General features: G+C 48.5%; 1 protein-coding gene across 2 annotated transcripts in view; it reads right to left on the reverse strand.

Moving 5' to 3' along the window:
• LOC308577562 (nuclear receptor ROR-beta-like) overlaps positions 1–17,758 on the reverse strand; it is a 34,576-nt gene extending 16,818 nt beyond the window's left edge. For both annotated transcript variants that reach the window (XM_081177876.1, XM_081177875.1), the window contains exon 1: positions 17,455–17,758. In XM_081177876.1, the coding sequence (XP_081034002.1) occupies positions 17,455–17,461 (7 nt within the window). In that variant the 5' untranslated portion in view covers positions 17,462–17,758. The remainder of the gene's footprint in view (positions 1–17,454) is intronic.
• Between the last annotated feature and the right edge of the window lie 3,882 nt (positions 17,759–21,640).

Consider the following 21,640-nt stretch of genomic DNA (forward strand, 5'->3'; position numbering starts at 1 on the left):
ATTTAAGGAAAGAAAAGACACACACAACCGCTCGGTTTCCCAACACAGCCCCAAAGCCTCTGTTGTTCTTGCTGTTACCAAAGGCCTGCAACTTCCCCAAGGTTATATAACCGCCATCTGCTAAACATATCCCAGACATGTGGCCAGGATCCGAGGAGGGAAGGCGGGGCTGCCCAAACCAGACTCAACCATTGGCTCCTGGCCTCCGGATCGTTGACTCACGGCCCGTGGCCATTGGCCGCCGAACCCATCCATCAGGCCCGCGCCAAAGCACGCACCAAGTCACCCTGTCCTACTGACATACTTTCCTCTGCAAAAAAATAAAATAAAATTGAAGAAAGCAGTTGTGTAACAGGCATGCATCAGTCAGCTGTCTTTATGACTCCTCCCGAAACAGTGGGGAGAGGAGGAGCAGCTTGCAAATCTTCTTTTTTTTATTCAAAATTAAAACAAAACGTATTATCCAGAAACATATCATCCTTATTCCCCCCCCCCATTTTTCCTCCCTCCCCGCCCAGTAGTGATGTATGGAAGTGAGAGCTGGACCATCAAGAAGACCATCGCGGAAGAATTGATGCTTTTGAATTCTGGTGCTGGAGAAGACTCTTGAGAGTCCCATGGACTGCAAGGAGATCCAACCTCTCCATTCTGGAGGAAATCAGCCCTGAGTGCTCACTGGAAGGACAGATCCTGAAGCTGAGGCTCCAAGACTTTGGCCACCTCAGGAGAAGAGAAGACTCCCTGGAAAAGACCCTGATGTTGGGAAAGATGGAGGGCGCAAGGAGAAGGGGACGACGGAGGACGAGATGGTGGGACAGTGTTCTCGAAGCTACCAGCATGAGTTTGACCAAACTGCGGGAGGCAGTGGAAGACAGGAGGGCCTGGCGTGCTCTGGTCCAGGGGGTCACAAAGAGGCGGACACAACTAAACAACAACAACCCCACACATATGTACAATCCCACCACATATAATAAAATGTCCCCTCCTTTTCCTTACACTTCCAACATATATTTGAACTAGTTTTGTCCATTTCCCCTAACTGCACTACAGTAGTGTACCATCTGTACATCATCTTGCAAATCTTAACATTTCAGCGTGCGGAAAAGCATCCCAGAGAGGTCAAAAGGCTGCTCCAAGCTTCAGAGAAATTAAGAATATTATTCTTAAAAAGACGCACGGGAAACGAGGAGGGTTAAGCAAAGGTAAAACGGAGCCTCCTTCTCAAGCCGCAGTCTACCTCGGGGAAGAAGGAACAAAAAGGGCAGCACAAAGCAGGCTGGGATTCTTGCCAAGACGCACAGACGCTGTTGGGGGTGGCACCTAACTGCGTCCTATTACTCAGGAGTAGGCCTGATTTAGCCGTGTCCATTCATTGCTATTTCTGCCCGGAGCGTCCACATCCAGGAACAGTCTACCCCACCAAAAGCAGCTCAATGGTGGGGTGCCAAGGAGAATTCGGAAGCGATTCTCTTCCTAGGTCAGGCATAGGCAAACTTGGCCCTCCAGATGTTTTGGGACTACAACTCCCATCATCACTAGCTAACAGGACCAGCGGTCAGGGATGATGGGAGTTGTAGTCCCAAAAGAGCTGGAGGGCTGAGTTTGCCTATGCCTGTCCGGGGGCAACAGTGACCGTAAAAAAGCAGTGGATCTTGGAGATACGTGGGTTAATAATAATAATAATAATAATAATAATAATAATAATAATAATGAGAAGTGATGCAGTATTCTGCCTCCATCGGTGCCCATTCATGAGCATGCACACCTTGTTCCCCCCACTATCCAGAACTTTAAATTTCCAAGAAGGAGGTGGAGGAGGAATCATAAAATGGGATAGTCTGCCAGGGAGAGGAGTCGGTGGAGGAAGATTGGAAGAAATTTAAAATTTATTTGCAGAAATACTGTAAAATCTTTGAATGTTGAGGACACTGAAATGAATCGCAGGGGCTTTAGCAACAAAGTAAAATGTAAGATTGGATTAATAACAGATAAATTAATTGGACATGAATTTGCTGAATTAATTTTTAAAAAGGGGTACAAGAATGGGAGTCGTGAGGAAGTCGGGAAAATAAGTTAATTGAAGATGAGAAATTAAGAAAGAGGGAATTTTTGTTTTTTGCTACTATATGTGTTTTTATCTCTTTTTTCTTTTTCTTTTGATGTGTTTAATGTTTGTATTTTTGCATTGTATTGTTTTTTGTGATTTTGTATTTTCTTTGTCTTTGTATGTTTTTTTATTGTGAAAACTTAATAAAATATTTATTAAAAAAAAACAAAAAAATAAAATAAAATGCGATAGTCGGAAGGGACCCTGGCAGTCATCTAGCCCAATCCGCTGCAACGCAGGAAACTCAACTAAAGCACCCACTCCTTCAACCCTGGTGAGCTGCGGTTCATCCCTTGAAGGACACATTCACGTAAAAACACGCTGATTCCCTGACCGTCCGCCGGCCGGATTGAGACTGGGCTGGATCCGGCCCCCCGGGCCTTAGTTTCCCTACCCATGCTATAAGCCAAGTCCTGTGTTCGAATTATGCCTACTCATGGCCAAGAGGCTGGCGTCTCGTAATATCTCCACCCTCTTTTGTTTACAGCCAGGGCTAAGGATCGGGGCAGGTTTTGTTTTCTGCTGGCGGGTGGGGAGGAGAGAGGAGGATGAGGCAAAGTGAGAGCAGGGAGGATGAGTTGGCGGGCAAGTTGCCTAGCACGCCCTTGACTGCCTGTGCCAACTCCGGAGGAATGCGGTTCGTCCGCCGCAGCCGGCTGAGGGCACTGCCTGCTGCCAACAAACCTTTTTGGGTGTGCCGGATTTACGTATAAGCTAAACAAGCCATAGCTTAGCTCCTCACTCTCTTGGCCCCACCAATTCACTATTAATATAGGTAAAGGGACTCCTGACCGTTAGGTCCGGTCGTGGCCGACTCTTGGGCTGCAGCGCTCGTCTCACTTTATTGGCCGAGGGAGCCGGCGTACAGCTTCCGGGTCATGTGGCCAGCAGGACTAAGCCGCTTCTGGCGAACCAGAGCAGTGCACGGAAACGCCGTTTACCTTCCTGCCAGAGTGGTACCTATTTATCTACTTGCACTTTGACGTGCTTTCAAACTGCTAGGTTGGCAGCAGCAGGGACCGAGCAACGGGAGCTCACCCCTTCAAGGGGATTTGAACCACTGACCTTCTGATCGGCAAGTCCTTGGCTCTGTGGTTTAACCCACAGCGTCACCCACTCCCTATTAATATACTTCTTAATTGTATTTCAGTTCAACCTTTGCTTTGATAAAATACATCCAGTCACACCTCGGGTTACAGACAGGTTGCGTTTTTTCAGGTTACAGATGCACCGAAACCCGGAAGTACTGGAACGGGTTACTTCCGGGTTTTGGCAGTCTCGCATGCGCAGAAGCGCCGAATCGCAACGCACCTATAATGAACAATGCAATATTTCAGTTCTCCTTTCCTTCCCGTTGACTTCCTTCAGGAAGGTTTGGGCTGGTTGTTCATCAGTATGCCGATGACACCCAGCTCTACCTCTCTTTTAAATCAGAACCAGTGAAGGCGGTGAAGGTCCTGTGTGAGTGTCTGGAGGTGGTTGGAGGATGGATGGCGGCTAACAGATTGAGGTTGAATCCTGACAAGACAGAAGGACTGTTTTGGGGGGACAGGGGGCGGGCAGGTGTGGCGGACTCCCTGGTCCTGAATGGGGTGACTGTGCCCCCAAAGGACCAGGTGTGCAGCCTGGGAGTCATTCTGGACTCACAGCTGTCCATGGAGGCACAGGTCCATTCTGTGTCCAGGGCAGCTCCATCTGGTACGCAGGATGAGACCCTCCCTGCCCACAGACTGTCTGGCCAGAGTGGTGCATGCTCTAGTTATCTCCCGCTTGGACTACTGCCATGCGCTCTCCGTGGGGCTGCCTTTGAAGGTGACCCGGAAACTGCAACTAATCCAGAATGTGGCAGCTAGACTGGGGACTGGGAATGGAGACCACATAACACTGGTCCTGAGAGATCTGCATTGGCTCCCAGGACGTTTCTGAGCACAATTCAAAGTGCTGGTGCTGACCTTTAAAGCCCTAAACGGCCTCAGTCCTGTATACCTGAAGGAGCGTCTCCACCCCCATCGTTCTGCCCGGACACTGAGGTCCATCTCCCGAAGGCCTTCTGGCAGTTCCCTCACTGCGAGAAGCGAGGTTACATGGAACACTGACTTCCCCCCTCCCCTTTTTGCATAAAATAAATGATATTTAGCGGAATACACAAGGAAGGTTTCGAAAGGGAAAAAGTTAGCTTAGCTAAGTAAAACACGTCCCCCAACATTATCTGTATTTCAGTTGTATAAATAGCATGCAACATAATTCGTTGTTGTTGCTACTTTGTTTTTTATTTTGACAAAGTAATAATAATAAATAAGATAAAAATAAAGATAACGTTGGCTTTTGCCACACCGCCCAGGCAACCAAACAACCGGAAGCTGATTGCAAGTGGGAGAGGAAGAGAAAGAGAGAGAGAGATGTGCAGAACAGCAACTCATGCAGAGACACAGCAGGGGAACTCCTCTGGAGGTTTCAGCGCAGATCTCGGTGCCGGGCGCAACGGGACCCATTGATTGGTCCAGATGTGGGGTGGGGGGGAGAGAGAGAGACAGCAGAAGGGGAATGAGGACAGGAAGATCTCATATGACCGGCCCCCCAGGAGTTACCCCCCTCTCGACTTCATTAAACTTCGGGAAGCGCCGGGAACCCAGGAAAGAGACACAACGTCCTTTCCGTTTCCGCATGGGGCGCCGTGGTTAATTAACCGGCTGAAATCTCGGGGGCAAAGGAGGTCGCCGGCCCACGATGCTTTGCAGAGGATGCGGTCGATTCCGCGGAATGAGGGCAACACCAGGAAGCTCCAATTAGGATCCAGACCCCTGCTTACTCCCCCGAAGGGGGAAACCAGCGGGGATCCGAGAAGGCGAGAGTCAAGGGGCGGGCCGAGGAGGAGGGAGGAGGAGCGGCGCCCCAGCCAGGGTGGAAGAACGACTTAGAGCCCTGTTGGTTCTTGAGGATGACGGCGCTTCTCTATAGCCACACCCACGCCACAGCAAAGCCCCACCCACAAAGGGCCACGCTCCCTTCCGGCGGGTACCACCAAAGCGGTGCTTGTGGGCCCAAGGTGAGCTAGATCAGGCAAAACAGATTCCTCCAAAGGAATCGCAGAATGCTAGGGTTGGCTGAGGTTAGGGGCGGAGAAGCAAGACGCACAGGCTGAGGTTCGAGACGAACCGGGGTTAGGGGAGAGATGAACCAGGGTTAAGAGAGAGACGAGCCAGGGTTAGGGGAGAGATGAACTGGGGTTAAGAGAGAGTCGAACTGGGGTTAGGAGAGAGACGGACTGGGGTTAGAGGAGAGACAAACCAGGGTTAGGAGAGAGATGAACTGGGGTTAGGGGAGATGGACCGGGGTTAGAGGAGAGACAAATCGGGGTTAGGAGAGAGATGAACTGGGGTTAGGGGAGAGATGAACCAGGGTTATGGGAGAGATGAACTGGGGTTAGGAGAGAGATGAACCGGGGTTGGGAGAGAGATGAACTGGGGTTAGGAGAGAGATGAACCGGGGTTGGGGGAGAGACGGACCAGGGTTAGGGGAGAGACGAACTGGGGCTAGGAGAGAGACAAACCGGGGTTCGGGGAGAGATAAACTGGGGTTAGGAGAGAGACGAATCAGGGTTAGGGGAGAGACAAACTGGGGTTAGGAGAGAGATGAACTGGGGTTAGGGGAGAGACAAACTGGGGTTAAGAAACAGACAAACCGGGGTTAGGGGAGAGACAAACTGGAGTTAAGAGAGAGACGAACTGGGGTTAGGAGAGACAACCAGGGTTAGGAGAGACGAACCGGGGTTAGAGGAGAGACAAACTGGGGTTAGGAGAGAGACAAACCGGGGTTGGGAGAAACGAACCAGGGTTAGGAGTTTCAGCAGAAGGAGGATGGGGATGAGGAAATGGAAGGGAGGAGAAGACAGAACTGTCTGAACCTGGGCCCAAAGGCGTGGACTTAAGATCTGTTATATAAGGAGGAGGAAGCGGGGGAAAGGGGTAGAGGCAGAGAAGGGCTGCTTTGAGAGATGGGAGGGACGTTGGGGGCCGTAATCCCACAGGATCACACCTGCGCCTGCTGCAGGAATAAACCGAATTACTGCACCTAGGAAATCCCACCCGCGTACAGAAATCCCGAAAGCCTCATTGCTTCTCTCGCCCCTTTTCTCTTCCTGAAAAGTGTGCCTTCGTTCAGACTGGGAATGACACGATTTAACTTTCCTTTTGAATCCTGTTTCTAGACCTCAAGTGTCGTAAATGTCCTGTTTCTGCCAAACGTGAAGGCCGCAAAGTCGGACAGCCTGAGAGCCTCCTTCTCTTCTCTTCCCTACCTACTCTTCTGGGATGCAATGCGGCGCAACCCCATAGGGACTAGAAACTTGGTTTTGAAGATGAAAGCGGAGATTCCCAAAGCCGCGATGTGTCGGGCGGCAAAGCATCGAGTGTCCCCAACATATTGACATCGTATCGCGGAATAAGATAAGAGCCTCATGGATCAGCCCAGAAGCTGTTAACAGCCTTCTCCTCCACAGACCTCGGAGATAGCTCCGTCAGTAGAAAAACGAGATTCTCCATCTCAAGGTCGTGGGTCTGACCCCTTCGTTGGGCAAAAGATCCCTGCACTGCAGTGGGGTTGGACTAGATGACCCCTGGTTCCCTTCCCTTCACCCAGTTCTCTGCGAAAGCCGCCTAGTTTGGTGGCCTCAAGTAGCAGGGAGTTCCACAGCTCAAGGATGGACGAGTCCTTCCTTTTATCCGCCCGGAATTTTCCAGCACGGACATCCAAGATTTCTTGGGGTTATGAGATGAGGAGAAAAACCTTTCTCCCTGCCAGGCCTCATTTAATAAACTTCCCAATGGTGCAAGCTTTCCTCATATCACAGTTGCCCCATCCAAGAGATTGTTTCGGCTGCCCTTGCGTAAGAATTTGCATGATTTGTGCAAGTTGCAGAATTCCCGGCTCCTGCGCAGGATCTGCAGAAAGCCTCGCCCGTTCGGATTCCCTTGCAAATCGATTCTCTCGCTCTTCTTCCTCCAAGGAACTGGGGGCGATGGCGCAGAGCGCCCCGCTTCCCTAAGCTGCTCTGTGTCGTTTTCACAACAACTTTATCAGATAGGCTGGGCCCAGAGAAAGAAGCGTCGTCGAGCGCTCTAGCCACTACGCCACGCTGCCTCGGGAAAAACCCTCCCCAAACCCAAAACTCCACCAGCTATTGATGACCGTGAGCGAAAGATTACGTTACAGCGGCATCTTGGTTCTCAAACGCTGCAAACCCAGAAGTAAGCGTTGCAGTTTGCGAACTTTTTTTGGAAGCGGAACATGCTCCGTTTTGAGTGTTACACTGAGGTCTGTCTGTTTTTGCTATTTATTTTGCGTTTTTGCAGTTCTTTTTCTGTTTTCGTGACTGCGTGGAATCCAGTCCAGCTACTGACGGATCGATTGTGTGACTGCAGTACATTGTTAATTGCTTTCATTTTATGGGTCTAGGGTCTCGTTAGATGGTAAAATCCATGTTCAATTGCTGTTTTAGGGGTTGTTTTTAAAAGCCTGGAACATACAAATCCGTTTTGCATGCCTTTCTATGGGAAAGCGCGCCTTGGTTTTGGAACGCTTTGGTTTTGGAACGGACTTCCAGAACGGATTGAGTTTGAGAACCAAGGCACCACTGTATTTAGGAAGGCCACTGTCCATCCAGTTCAGTATTCAAAACATGTATTTTATCAAGGTAATTGCTGAAGTGAAATACAATTAAGAAGAAGTATATTAACAGTGAAATACAATTAAGAAGAAGTATATTCACAGTGAAATAATTCTTAAGCTCCAACTTAAAATGATTTTTTCACTCATGACAAACAGAATAATGCAAACACCTTGGCATTTGGCAATAACAAAAGTTCCTTTAGAAACACAGTTTACAAAGACTCATAATCTAGTCTCTAGAAACTTGCTATAACATGAAATAATAATAGGTGTATATATATGAAGCTACTAATAATTATAAATAGCAGAATGTAGGCACCCTATATAGAGAAAGGAGCAAACCAAGGATATTTTAGGGAGTGGGGCCCTAAACTATAGCTTGTTTGTTGTTGTTGTGTAGTTGTTTAGTCGTTTAGTGGTGTCCGCCTCTTCGTGACCCCCTGGACCAGAGCACGCCAGGCCCTCCTGTCTTCCACTGTCTCCTCCTGCAGTTTGGTTAAACTCATGCTGGTAGCTTCGAGAACACTGTCCCACCATCTCGTCCTCCGTCGTCCCCTTCTTCTTGTGCCCTCCATCTTCCCCAACATCAGGGTCTTTTCCAGGGAGTCTTCTCTTCTCCTGAGGTGGCCAAAGTCTTGGAGCCTCAGCTTCAGGATCTGTCCTTCCAGTGAGCACTCAGGGCTGATTTCCTTCCGAATGGAGAGGTTGGATCTTCTCGCAGTCCATGGGACTCTCAAGAGTCTCCTCCAGCACCAGAATTCAAAAGCATCCATTCTTCGGCCATCAGCCTTTTTTATGGTCCAACTCTCACTTGCATACATCACTACTGGGAAAACCAGAGCTTGAACTATACGGACCTTTGTTGGCGAGGTGATGTCTCTGCTTTTTAAGATGCTGTCTAGGTTTGTCATTGCTTTTCTCCCAAGAAGCAGGCGTCTTTTAATTTCGTGACTGCTGTCACCATCTGCCGTGATCATGGAGCCCAAGGAGGTAAAATCTCTCACTTCCTCCATTTCTTCCCCTTCTGGGCCCTAAACTATAGCTTGTTTAGCTTCTATGTAAATCTGGCAGTGGTTTGGGGCGACGAGAGATGATGCATATCACAGGGAGGAAACTTTATTTTTTGGAAAAACTCTGCTGTTTAAGAGACTTGCAAGCTCTGCCTTTCCTGACTCTCGCTCTCTCCAGATTTTCTTTTTCCGGGTTTCCGATTCCCCCCTCTGCCCCCCTCGCCGCTACACACACACCCCTCGTGCGTAAACACGCATGCCCCGCTGCAATGACAGATCTAGGTCACTGGAGCAGCTCTTAATAAGAATACTTCTGCCACGCTTCCCTCTGCAGAGAACCGAGGCCTCGAGCGAAGTCGATTTAGAGAATCGCAGGTCCATGCAAAAGCAAGGAAGGAACGGAAGCAGATGGTTTCTGGTGTTCAGGGCGAGAGAGGCAGCAAAGACATTTGCACCAGAAGTTTGGGTTTCCGACTGGAATTTTTCCTGCACCGCAAAAACGGAGACGGCGGGCAAAAACAGAAACCCGGCACTTTTTCCAGAGGAGGAACAGACCAGACCAGTCTCCATCGTATTCCTGGAAGCCCACTTTATAATCCCAGGGCGGAAAAATAAAGGATTAGACCAGGACTGAGGCTCTCAGCCCAGTGTTGACTCCTTGGGGCCCGGTGTGCCAGAGCCATAGCTGTCAACTTTCCCCTTTTCTTACAAGGAATCCTATTCGGAATAAGGGAATTTCCCTTAAAGAAAAGGGAAACGTTGACAGCTATAACCCGAGCACCCACAAAATTCCCCACGGAGGGGCTGGGCGCCCACAAAATTGGGTGCCAGGGCAATACAGACACGGTCTCAGGGCCAAGTTGGCACTCCTGATTGTCAACACTGGCAGGCAGCATCCCTTAGGAGTTTCAGGCAGGGTTTTTTCCCCAGGTCTACGTGGAGATGCAGTAATAATAAAGATGATGATGATGATGTAATTACTTATATGCCAAAGGCTGATCGCCGAAGAATGGATGCTTTTGAATTCTGGTGCTGGAGGAGACTCTTGAGAGTCCCATGGACTGCAAGAAAATCCAACCTCTCCATTCGGAAGGAAATCAGCCCTGAGTGCTCACTGGAAGGACCGATCCTGAAGCTGAGGCTCCAAGACTTTGGCCACCTCAGGAGAAGAGAAGACTCCCTGGAAAAGACCCTGATGTTGGGAAAGATGGAGGGCACAAGGAGAAGGGGACGACAGAGGATGAGATGGTGGGACAGTGTTCTCGAAGCTGCCAGCATGAGTTTGACCAAACTGTGGGAGGCAGTGGAAGACAGGAGGGCCTGGCGTGCTCTGGTCCAGGGGGTCATGAAGAGGCGGACACCACTAAATGACAAAACAACAACATCGGGCCACTCTGGGCAGCTTCCGACAAAAGTATTAAAACAATTGACGTAGAATAGCTAGTACAGTGGAGCCTTGCTTCTCGAACTTAATCCGTTCCGGGAGTCCATTTGACTCGTGGAACCAGGCATAGGCAAACTCCGGTCCTCCAGATCTTTTTGGGACTACAACTCCCACCATCCCTGACCACTGGTCCTGTTAGCTAGGGATGATGGGAGTTGTAGTCTGAAAACATCTGGAGGGCTGAGTTTGCCTATGCCTGCCTGGAACCATTCAGAAACCGAGGTGCAGCTTCTGACTGGGCCACAGGAGCTTCCTGCAGCCAATCAGAAGCCACGCCAGACGTCCGGCTTCCGAAAAACGTTCTCAAACCGGAGCACTCACTTCCGGGTTTGCGGCGTTGAGGGAGCCGAACCGTTCGGGCACCAAGTTCCCACTGTAATCAGTGCCGAGTTGCAAAAAATGACAAAGGGGAAACCAGAAATCCAAACAAGGGTTCAAAAATAAAATAAAATACAGGAAAATAATGCACCTGAGACCTTTTCATAGAATCCTAGAGTTGGAAGAGACCCCAAGGGCCATCGAGTCCAACCCCCTGCCAAGCAGGAAACCCCATCAGAGCACTCCTGACATATGGTTGTCAAGCCTCTGCTTAAAGACCTCCAAAGTAGGAGACTCCACCACACTCCTTGGCAGCAAATTCCACTGTCAAACAGCTCTTACTGTCAGGAAGTTCTTCCTAATGTTTAGGTGGAATCTTCTTTCTTGTAGTTTGCATCCATTGCTCCGTGTCCGCTTCTCTGGAGCAGCAGAAAACAACCTTTCTCCCTCCTCTATGTGACATCCTTTTATATATTTGAACATGGCTATCATATCACCCCTTAACCTCCTCAAGTTTTGCCTCCAAAACTTCTCACTTCAAAGGGTTGACAGCGAAATATTGGGGTTCCCCAATTGGGTGCCTGTGGCCCTTGTAAACACCTGCCTTTGCCCTTCCAGTTATAATACATTTTTTTTAAAAAAATCAAGGGTTTATGGGTTTGGTTTGGGGCTGGAGGGCTTTTTTCCCTGGGGTGGGGGGCTGCCTGCTTCTTGAGGGTTCCCCACTTGGCGCAGGCATAAGTTGTGCAAGAGGCGGTTGTTTTTTCCCTGCGCATTGTGCCTGTTTTCCCTTCTGTGAAATGGGAATAGTCAGCATCTTAGATTTCCAAAAAGCCGCCCGAAGATGCTTGAAGGCTCCGTTTGAGAAATGTTCAGCTTAAGGCAGCGCAGGGAGCGTCCTTAAGCAGAGAGCCACATCGCAACCTCGCCCTGGGGGCCACAGGCGAGGGAGGGGCAGCAGGGGCAACATTTGATAATTTTTACATCTGTAAAATTACATCAGGGATGCGGGTGGTGCTGTGGGTTAAAACACTGAGCCTCTTGGGCCTGCCGATCAGAAGGTCAGCGGTTCGAATCCCCGCGACGACGGGGTGAGCTCCCGTTGCTCGGTCCCAGCTCCTGCCCACCTAGCAGTTCGAAAGCACGCCAGTGCAAGTAGATCAATAGGTACCACTCTGGTGGGAAAGGTAAACGGTGTTTCCGTGCGCTGCTCTGGTTCGCCAGAAGCGGCTCAGTCCTGCTGGCCACATGACCCGGAAGCTGGACGCCGGCTCCCTCGGCCAGTAAAGCGAGATGAGCGCCGCAACCCCAGAGTCGGTCACGACTGGACCTAATGGTCAGGGGTCCCTTTACCTTTTTACACCTGTAAAAGTTCCTAAGCAGACCTTTCCCTCCCTCTCTATCCTCCTCCAGGGACTCAGCCAGGCAAAAACATCTGGACCAGCGATGGGGGCCAGGATGGGCAGACTCCAAAGACCAGATATAAGGTTGGCTTATTTTGGGGGGGGGGTCGTATTTGTCCCCCTGAGCCTCAAAGAGGCTTCCATCTTTGGCTGAATTCAACCTTAGCATTTTCCTGGGAGTTGGGACCCACGGAACCCAGCTCCCCAGCCCTCATGGCCCTGGAAAGAAAGTTCCAATCTCCCTCAGGGAAAAAGGTAGATTTATAGAATTGTTGTGTTGGAAGGGGCTCCTTGTCACTCGAAGCCACGAGTTTGAGTCCTACCCACCAGAGCAGGAGAAAACAAGCTTGCTCCCTCTTCCATGTGGCAGCCCTGAAGGTGGCAACCCTATCTCCTCTTTTCCAGGCTAAATATCCCCAGCTCCTTCGACCGTTCCTCATCAGGCTTGGTTTCCAGACCCTTGACGATCTCAGTCGTCCTCCTTTGCCCACCTTCCAGCTTGTCAATCTCCTTCTTAAATTGTGGTGCCCAGAACTGGACACAGTAACCTAGGTGTGGTCTGACCAGGGCAGAATAGAGAGGGACTATGAAATTAAAAGACGCCTGCTTCTTGAGAGAAAAGCAGTGACAAACCTAGACAGCACCTTAAAAAGCAGAGACATCACCTTGCCAACAAAGGTCTGTATAGTTCAAGCTCTGGTTTTCCCAGTAGTGATGTATGGAAGTGAGAGCTGGACCATCAAGAAGGCTGATGGCCGGAGAACGGATGCTTTTGAATTCTGCTGCTGGAGGAGACTCTTGAGAGTCCCATGGACTGCAAGAAGATCCAGCCTCTCCATTCTGAAGGAAATCAGCCCTGAGTGCTCACTGGAAGGACAGATCCTGAAGCTGAGGCTCCAAGACTTTGGCCACCTCATGAGAAGAGAGGACTCCCTGGAAAAGACCCTGATGCTGGGAAAGATGGAGGGCACAAGGAGAAGGGGACGACAGAGGACGAGATGGTGGGACAGTGTTCTCGAAGCTACCAGCATGAGTTTGACCAAACTGCAGGAGGCAGTGGAAGACAGGAGGGCCTGGCGTGCTCCAGGGGGTCACGAAGAGGCGGACACCACTAAACGAATCAACAACAACAAATGACTTCCCTTGATCTGGACACTAGACTTCTCCAGAAGCAATCTGTTTGCATCTTTTGGCCTTGACGTCCTTGCTCCCATGCTCAACACCAAATGCAAATTTTTTTAATATATTTGCAGAAATAAAGGGGGCATTTTGAAAAACGGACGCCACAAGCTCAGAGAGAAAAGCCGAGGTGTGCGCATGTGAGCATGGACGCTGCAAAGAAGCGCATTGCCTTTTCCCTGTCGACAGAAAGGGCTCAGCTATCATGGCGCCTGGAAAAAGGAGAGGCGCATACTGGTTCTGGCCAACGTGGTGAGTGGCGCATGGAACCAAAATGGCGCTGGGGACGTAGCAGTGGTGCGCGAACGGAGACCAGGAGGAAATTGGACGCTCGGATCCAGGGATATGAGACAGAGCTGAGCACGTTTCCCCTCTCTGCCACAGCTAATCCTCTCTGCAAATCCCAGTGCGGGGAATTTCATGCGTTATCCGCGCACCGGCAAGCCCTAAGCTGGACGGCGAACGGAAGCGAGGGAGATGTTTTCCCGGAACGCAAAGGGGCTGCTTCTTCTTCCCATCTTTATGCTCCAGTCGCCATTCTCTCTTCCTACCCCCCCCCAACCGCCTGTTAGCGTCGCTGCGGCCATCTTTGGAAGGGCTGGGAAGAGAGGCGGTGGAGGCCGCTGCAAAATGGCCGACATGACACGTGGCGGAGTCCGTGCGGCTCCAAGGAAAACCAAAGTAGGACTGAAAACACCATTTATTATTTGTTTTTCCTTTGGGGAGGCTGAGGTGAATCTCCCCATGCCTGCGCCAAACGTGCGCCGTGCCCTCCGACATTTCTCCGATGAAACTAGGGACGACCTGTTCCATAATGATATTTTTTGCTATTTATATGCTACTCTGGGTGGCTTCCAACATATATAAAAGCATAATAAAACATGGAAAAAAACTGCCCTATACAGGATTGCCTTCAGACAGCTCATGGGTCAGATAATTCCATACCTTCCGACATTTCTCCGGTGAAAATAGAGACATTCTAGTGAACAATATGCACAAATTCTGCATATTCTACCCACCCAAAAAGGCTACAGACATGGCTTCCTAGTCCATGACAAAGTGTTCTGTAATAAGAATGTGTTATGCCTTTACGGGGGGGGGGGTCGCAAAAACCTTGTTCCATCACACTGTAAAACCCACGCAGTCCCCCCCGATCGATGGAGGGAAGGAGGGATGGAGAAAGATGAACAGGAGAGAGAGATAGATTATTATTTTTTGCCACACAAGCGTGCAAGCCTCCAGGTCTCACAAGTCTCTTGCTCAGCTGACTGCCCACACTGCCAATTTAAAACCCGGGCAGGGAAGGCTGACCCAAATAACTGCTCCTCTTTATTTTTTCCAAGACTGTTAACACAACAACAGCGGCCGGTAGCAAATTATGCCGAAGCACATGACCGGGCAGGTGTAGCAATGCGCAAGCCTTGCAGGTCACACAGGAACATTCCTCTGGGTAACTTGAAAGCTGGCACAGACCCTGGGATGCCTTAGCACCTATTAGCAAAATCCAGGCCTCTGTTTTCCCCAGAAAATAATACAGACAGAAACTCACGTCTGATAGAGACGGAGTCAGCAAGATACCCGTAACACCCTTAATATGTTTTGTCCCGTCCCCCCCCCCCGAATCCTGTCAATCAGGTTTTGGGGATATATATATATATGCTATATATTGGGCAATCTGTGGGTCATGACTCTGTAATAAATTGGGTCAACAGATGGCAGGGGCTGGATCTGGAGAGGGGAAGAGGGAATATGAATGCGTGGCATCAAATATGGAGAGATCCGTCTGAACTGAGTGGTGCCAGGGTCCGACTGTGGGGCACAGAAGCCCATTCCCCCCCCAAAGGGCTTTGCTGTAGGGTCTAGGCTGCCCCATTTTTTCTATGACCCTTTATCATAGCCCTGGCTACCCATTTTTCCCTTCGGTCTACCAGGAAGCTCACCAGACGCGATTCATCGGCCAGCGCTGGGTATTTTGCTAGGTTATCCTAGAAGAGGGTGCTGGAATCGTAGGGCCCCCAGTGGTCATCCAGCCCAACTCGCCGCAAAGCAGGAATCTTTTGGCCCAGCGCGGATCTCGAACCCGCAACCGTGAGATTTAAGAGTCCGCAGACCCAGCCAAAAGTGTAGAGGGGGGCTTAATGACACACGCCACTTAATTCCTCACCGAGACCCTCCCTATAAAAGGTTTACGTAGCAGGACAGTCCTACAAGTCAATACATTCTCCAAACAAAAAACATAGTGCAGCTGCCCAAACTGAATGCCCAGCCTTCGCTGAAGGCCTGGTATTAACGTTATGGAAAAATAACGATTAATTGAACTTTTTACTTAGTGGTGGGCAGCTCTCAAATGGAACCGGAACTGTCTACTGGGTGATTATTTTTCTAAAAATTCTACCTTATTTCAGCCCACCTATTTCCCCCCTCTGGAATCTCTTCCTCGTGGCTGTTACTCCTCCCTTTTTTTCAAGGACAAAATATATATTTCCTTCCATGTTAAGCCTGGAAACATTTTATTTTTTAAAAAATGGCACCAAGACCTAACAGAAATAAAACATTAAGGCCAATCTCTTTCAGTGGGAAGCAATTTGCAGAAGATATTGTGCTGGGGGAATCCGGATATTTAAAAAGGAAAAAACTGTGTCCTTTCGTCAAGGCCGGATTTCTGGCAGGGCAAGAGTGCCCCTGAGAATGTGCAGAGTGCATTCTCGCCACAGAGCAAGGGGTGGCCCACACCTAATCTAACTCTCCAACTAAAACCTTGCTAGCGAGGGGGGGAAGCCATCAAATTATACAAGGGAATAGAGAGGCAAAGAGATTTGCAGGGAAGTCTCAAAGACATTTTACTCAGAAGTAAGCCACGCTGGCTCCTGGGGAGTTGGGGACCTGATCCATAGCAAACATAATTCAGAATTGCAGCCTGGGAGATTTGGAGTCCGCAAAACACGACCAAACCTTACCGCAAAAAACAACTCTTGATAACAAAAGAAAACATGTTTTTAAATTAACTTTTTTTCTCTTTTAAAGGAAGCGGCAGGAATCTAATCCGTGAAGTTCAAAATGAGATTTTTTTTGCACTTTTTTGGGGTGGAACAACTCGGTTTCTGAATTTCTCTGTCTGGTCAATTTTTTAAGAAAGGAAAAACCTGGGAACGCTACATAGTGTATACAAATTTTAGATCATGTTTGTCATCTTGTATGGCTCACCAACGTAATTATATATCTCCCGGTGTCCATTGCTTAAGTAACAGTTGCTCAGGATTTAGTAATAATAATTGCAGGTCCTGAATCTTCAACGCAGATTCTTTGCCACCAAGACAGGGGATAAATCAAGGTGGGTAATGGAAATAATATGAGGCTGTCTTTGACCCAACCCTACTCAGAGAAGACCCATTGAAATGAATGGACGCAACTTTACTTGGCTCAAAATTCATTTAAAAGGGTGTTTTCTGAGTCGCATGCAACTCTTGTGTTTCCTGCAACTGACAGTTTATTTTGCCCTGATGGCCCTAATAATAATAATTGATATTATTATATAATAAATATTATTATTTGCTGGGTTTTTACGCCATATACTGTAAAGTTGCTCAGCTGCAAAGTGAACCAGTGTTGGCTTGATGTTGGGAGAAAAATATCAGGAACACAATCCGGACACCCCCCCCCCCACTAAGGCTGCGATCCTACACGCGTTCCTTTCCCTGCGCACAGAAGTATTTGCTTCCGAGTAAACCCCACCGCATCAGCATTCAGACTGCAAAAGCCTAAGCATGTTCACGAGCGAGCAAAGCTTCTCTAAACACACTTACTCCCAAGTAAACAGTGCCATCCCTCTGCAGGTCTACTCGGAAGCAAAGAGGCACGGGGCTTACTCCCAGGTTAAAGGTGCGCGTGCACAGGGTCGCAGTTTTGGGGTTGCAATAAGCCTTCCCGCTGCCCCATTTATTCCAACAGGTCTACTCTCGAGTAAAACTCAGGTGGCTCCAATAACCCCTTTTTTATTTACTTCGGGGGAGGCGCGGCTCGCAGGAGCGCAGCTTCTTCTCCCCTCAATGGACCCAAACGCAGCCAAGTCCTACTCAAGAGTTGACCCACTGAAATCAGATCTTCCCCTCCCCGATTTCAATAGGTTTACTCCGAGTACGCTGCAGTTGTTCAGCGTCCGCGCGCGGGGAGATTTACGCACGCTTCCAAGCTTGCGTAAAAGCAGAGTTTGGGGTTGTTGTTGTTGTTTTCCGGTTGTTTAAAAGCGCTCGGATCGGGGCCAGCGGAGATTTAGACTCTCCCCATTCCCCCCCTTTAAAAAAAACAACCACGAAATATAACCCTTACCTCGCATGTTGGCCGATATCCCTTTATGTGCGCACTTCTGGAAATCGCATGTAGGAGATTGGATGCAGAAGCGAAACTCTTTGCAGGAGGATGGATGGAGCAGAAAGGAAAAAATAAATAATGGAGAGATGGAGAGCCGAGGCTCCTTCTTCCTCCCTCCCTCCTGCTTTCTGTTTCAGCTATACCCTGATTATTAGGAATAAATAATAATAATAATAATATGCGTTGGACGGCAGCTCTCCCTCGCGCGCCTCTTCTCTCCCTCGCCTTTGCCAAGCGCGCTCGGAGAGATCTGCTAACCTACTTTCCTTGCAAAGCGTGGAAAAAAAATCGCAGGCGAGAATCCCCGGGCTCGGGGCCCCGCCCACCTCCTGTCAATCACGCGCCTCCCCAGGCCACGCCCACCCCTGTTATTATGTCATGCTGCTCGCAACTTCCTCTTGTGATATAATGCAAAACATCAACTCTCTCGCCTCCTCCTCCTCTTCCCTCCCTATTTTTAATTTTTTTTGGTAACAAAATGGCATGCTTTGGCCTTGCAGGGGGTCGGTCTAGATGTCCCTTGGGGTCCCTCCCGACTCTGCCGTTCTGTGATTCCACGATTCTAGGCATAACTCCCCTGCTCTGTCCACCCCTGGCAAAAGGATATTCAACATTGTTGTTGTTGTTTAGTCGTTTCCGCCTTTTCATGACCCCCTGGACCAGAGCTCGCCAGGCACTCCTGTCTTCCACTGCCTCCCACAGTTTGGTCAAACTCATGCTGGTAGCTTCGAGAACACTGTCCAACCACCTCGTCCTCTGCCGTCCCCTTCTCCTTGCGCCCTCCATCTTTCCCAACATCAGGGTCTTTTCCAGGGAGTCTTCTCTTCTCATGAGGTGGCCAAAGTCTTGGAGCCTCAGCTTCAGGATCTGTCCTTCCCGTGAGCACTCAGGGCTGGTTTCCTTCAGAATGGAGAGGTTGGATCTTCTTGCAGTCCATGGGACTCTCAAGAGTCTCCTCCAGCACCAGAATCCAAAAGCATCCATTCTTCGGCGATCAGCCTTCTTTATGGTCCAGCTCTCACTTCCATACATCACTACTGGGAAAACCGTAGCTTTAACTATATGGACCTTTGTTGGCAAGGTGATGTCTCTGCTTTTAAAGATGCTGTCTAGGTTTGGCATCACTTTTCTCCCAAGAAGCAGGCATCTTTTAATTTCATGACGGCTGCCACCATCTGCAGTGATCATGGCGCCCAAGAAAGTGAAATCTCTCACTGCCTCCATTTCTTCCCCTTCATTTACAGTGGTCCCTTGGTTCTCAAACTTAATTCCATTCCTAAACCAAAGAGTTCCAAAACCAAGGCGCGCTTTCCCGTAGGAAGCAATGCAAAACGTTCCAGACTTTTAAAAACAACCCCTAAAACAGCAATCTAACATGAATTTTACTATCTAACGAGACCACTGATCATAAAATCAAAGCAATAAACAATGTACTGCAGTCACACAAGGTTCTAGTCTTCATGAACCGATTTAAAGGGGAACAGGGAGCTCTCTGCCTGGCCTGGAAACATTTAAAGGGCGGAAAAACAACTGGATGTACTTTTCCAAAATATAAGATAAAAGACAAATAAAATAAAACCTACATACAGCAACAGTGTTTCGTGTTGTGTAGGCTCCTAGGATGTAAGTCATGGGCCCGGCCTGCTTGTATTAACTACAATTGCATTGTACAGCTCATAACACTTAATTTCATATTAATAAAGCTATTTATAATTATTAGTAGTTTGCATCGTAGATCCAGGGGTCAGCAAACTTTTTCAGCAGGGGGCCGGTCCACTGTCCCTCAGACCTTGTGGGGGGCCAGACTACATTCTGGAAAAAAATATGAACGGATTCCTATGCCCCACAAATAACCCATTTTAAATAAAAGCACACATTTTACTCATGTAAAAACACCAGGCAGGCCCCACAAACAACTAAGAGATGTATTTTAAATAAAAGGACACATTCTGCTCATGTAAAAACACGCTGATTCCCAGACTGGATTGAGAAGGCGATTGGGCCGCATCCGGCCCCCGGGCCTTAGTTTGCCTACCCATTATTTACACCTAATATTTCATGTTAAAGCAAGTTTCTAGAGACTAGATTATGAGTCTTTGTAAATTGTGTTTCTAAAGGACCTTTTGCTTATCGCCAAATGCCAATGTGTTTGCATGATTCAGTTTGTTACAAATAAAAAATCATTTTAAGTTGGAGCTCAATAATTATTTCACTGTATCTCACTTCATTGTATCTCACTGTTAATGTACCATATTTTTCGCTCTATAAGACGCACCAGACCACAAGACGCACCTAGTTTTTGGAGGAGGAAAACAAGAAAAAAAATACTCTGAATCTCAGAAGCCAGAACAGCAAGAGGGATCGCTGCGCAGTGAAAGCAGCAATCCCTCTTGCTGTTCTGGCTTCTGGGATAGCCGCGCAGCTGCATTCGTTCCATAAGACGCACACACATTTCCCCTTACTTTTTAGGAGAGAAAAAGTGAGTCTTATAGAGCAAAAAATACTGTACTTCTTAATTGTATTTCAGTTCAACAATGACTTGGATAAAATACCTATTTTGTGGTGTGCAAACGGCTTGAGATAGCTGTTAGGTCCATAAATGACCATAGAGCATCTATTCAAAATCAGCGGCAATTTGTTGTGGACAAAGGACAGCCGGACATAGAAAGGGCCCCATGACCTTCAGGAGCTGAGGGCCACATCAAACCTCAATCTGGCCCTGGCCCTTCTGCGTGGAGGCGGAAGGATCGACACCCCCACACTTTGACGGAAAAATGCAAGGCGGGCCGACAGAAAGAGGGAACACACGTATTAATTTACAGTAACCCTGTGCAAAGGTCGGAATATTTTCACTGTAACCGAAATAGAATTACATAACGGGGAAGACCGATAGTGAGCGACCTATATATGCGCACAGAAGTTGCCTCGGACATTTCGCCCTCCTCAGAGTAGGCCTATTCACAGACGCAAATCAGGCGGGCGTAATTTGGTCCATTAATTTAAGTGGGTTTTGTCCTGCGTCGGCAACGCGAGGGTTTGAGCTCAAGGGGTGCTATTATTGTTATTCTAATTATTGTCATTACATCTGCTTTGCATGTAGGATGCCCAAGGCATCTTCAAGGCAGCGATGGGGCGGAGACCTTGGCAGCTGCTGCCAGCCAGTGCAGGAAATGCTGGCCTACCTAGGCCCTTTATCCAGAATCATGAGGTCTTTCTTTTTAAGTCTAGCGGCAGAGCGCCTGTTTCGCATGTATAGCACTGAAACCCTGCTGCTGCTGCCAGCCCGTGTCTGCACCATGCGGCCCAAACCAAGCATCCAATCTGCTTTTGAACGTTCCCTTCAGGCGAGAGGACCGTCTCCCGTAAACTAGGGCACCGAAAGGAATGAGGAGGTGCCAAATGGAAAATTCCCTGATTACATCTTGCCATTTCCTCCTCCTCCTCCTTTGGAAGAGAGAGGGGAAAAAAGGAAAATTGCTGCCTGGGCGTGTCGCGAAACACGGTAAATGCCGGTTAATTAGGGTTGCCGTCAGACAATGACGTAGGTAGAGAGATTCCTTGCACTGTTTTCCTTCTGAGAAAAAAATAAAATGAAAATAAAGATCTGTCACGGCTGGGATGTGGAAGACTCCCTTGGCCCCAGCATTAAATCTGTGCCTCTCGTAATAATAATAACAGGATTAGGGATGACACAGAGAAGATAGATGGAGAAGGATGTCAGGATAGCATCCTGGATAAGGCCACTGGACCGTCCAGTCCTGTATTCTTTGCTCCCAGTGGCCAAAAAAATGCTAAAACCTAGGAACTGAGATAGACTGCGTCTGAACATGGAGGCTCCATTAGAGCATATAAGAAGATGTCATTATTTTAATTGGAAAAAAACTTGCAAATACCAGACAGGCTTAAGGTTTAAATCTGTGATGTTAGAGAACAAACTGTTTTAAGTTAAAAGGAAAAGGAAGAAAGATGTTAAGTGACAAAGTTAATTTTATGAGAAAATTGGTTTTGGGGAAACTGTTACAATGATATACAATGAAACTCAGCCAGGGGGGATCACTTAACAATGTTACTAAGATTGGATTAAGTAAAGTTAAGATTTATGTTTGTTTGTTTAAAAATTTGGAAAATCAATAAAAAAAAATTG

This window comes from Podarcis bocagei, assembly GCF_964188305.1.
Source record: "Podarcis bocagei genome assembly, chromosome: 18".
Classification (NCBI taxonomy): domain Eukaryota; kingdom Metazoa; phylum Chordata; class Lepidosauria; order Squamata; family Lacertidae; genus Podarcis; species Podarcis bocagei.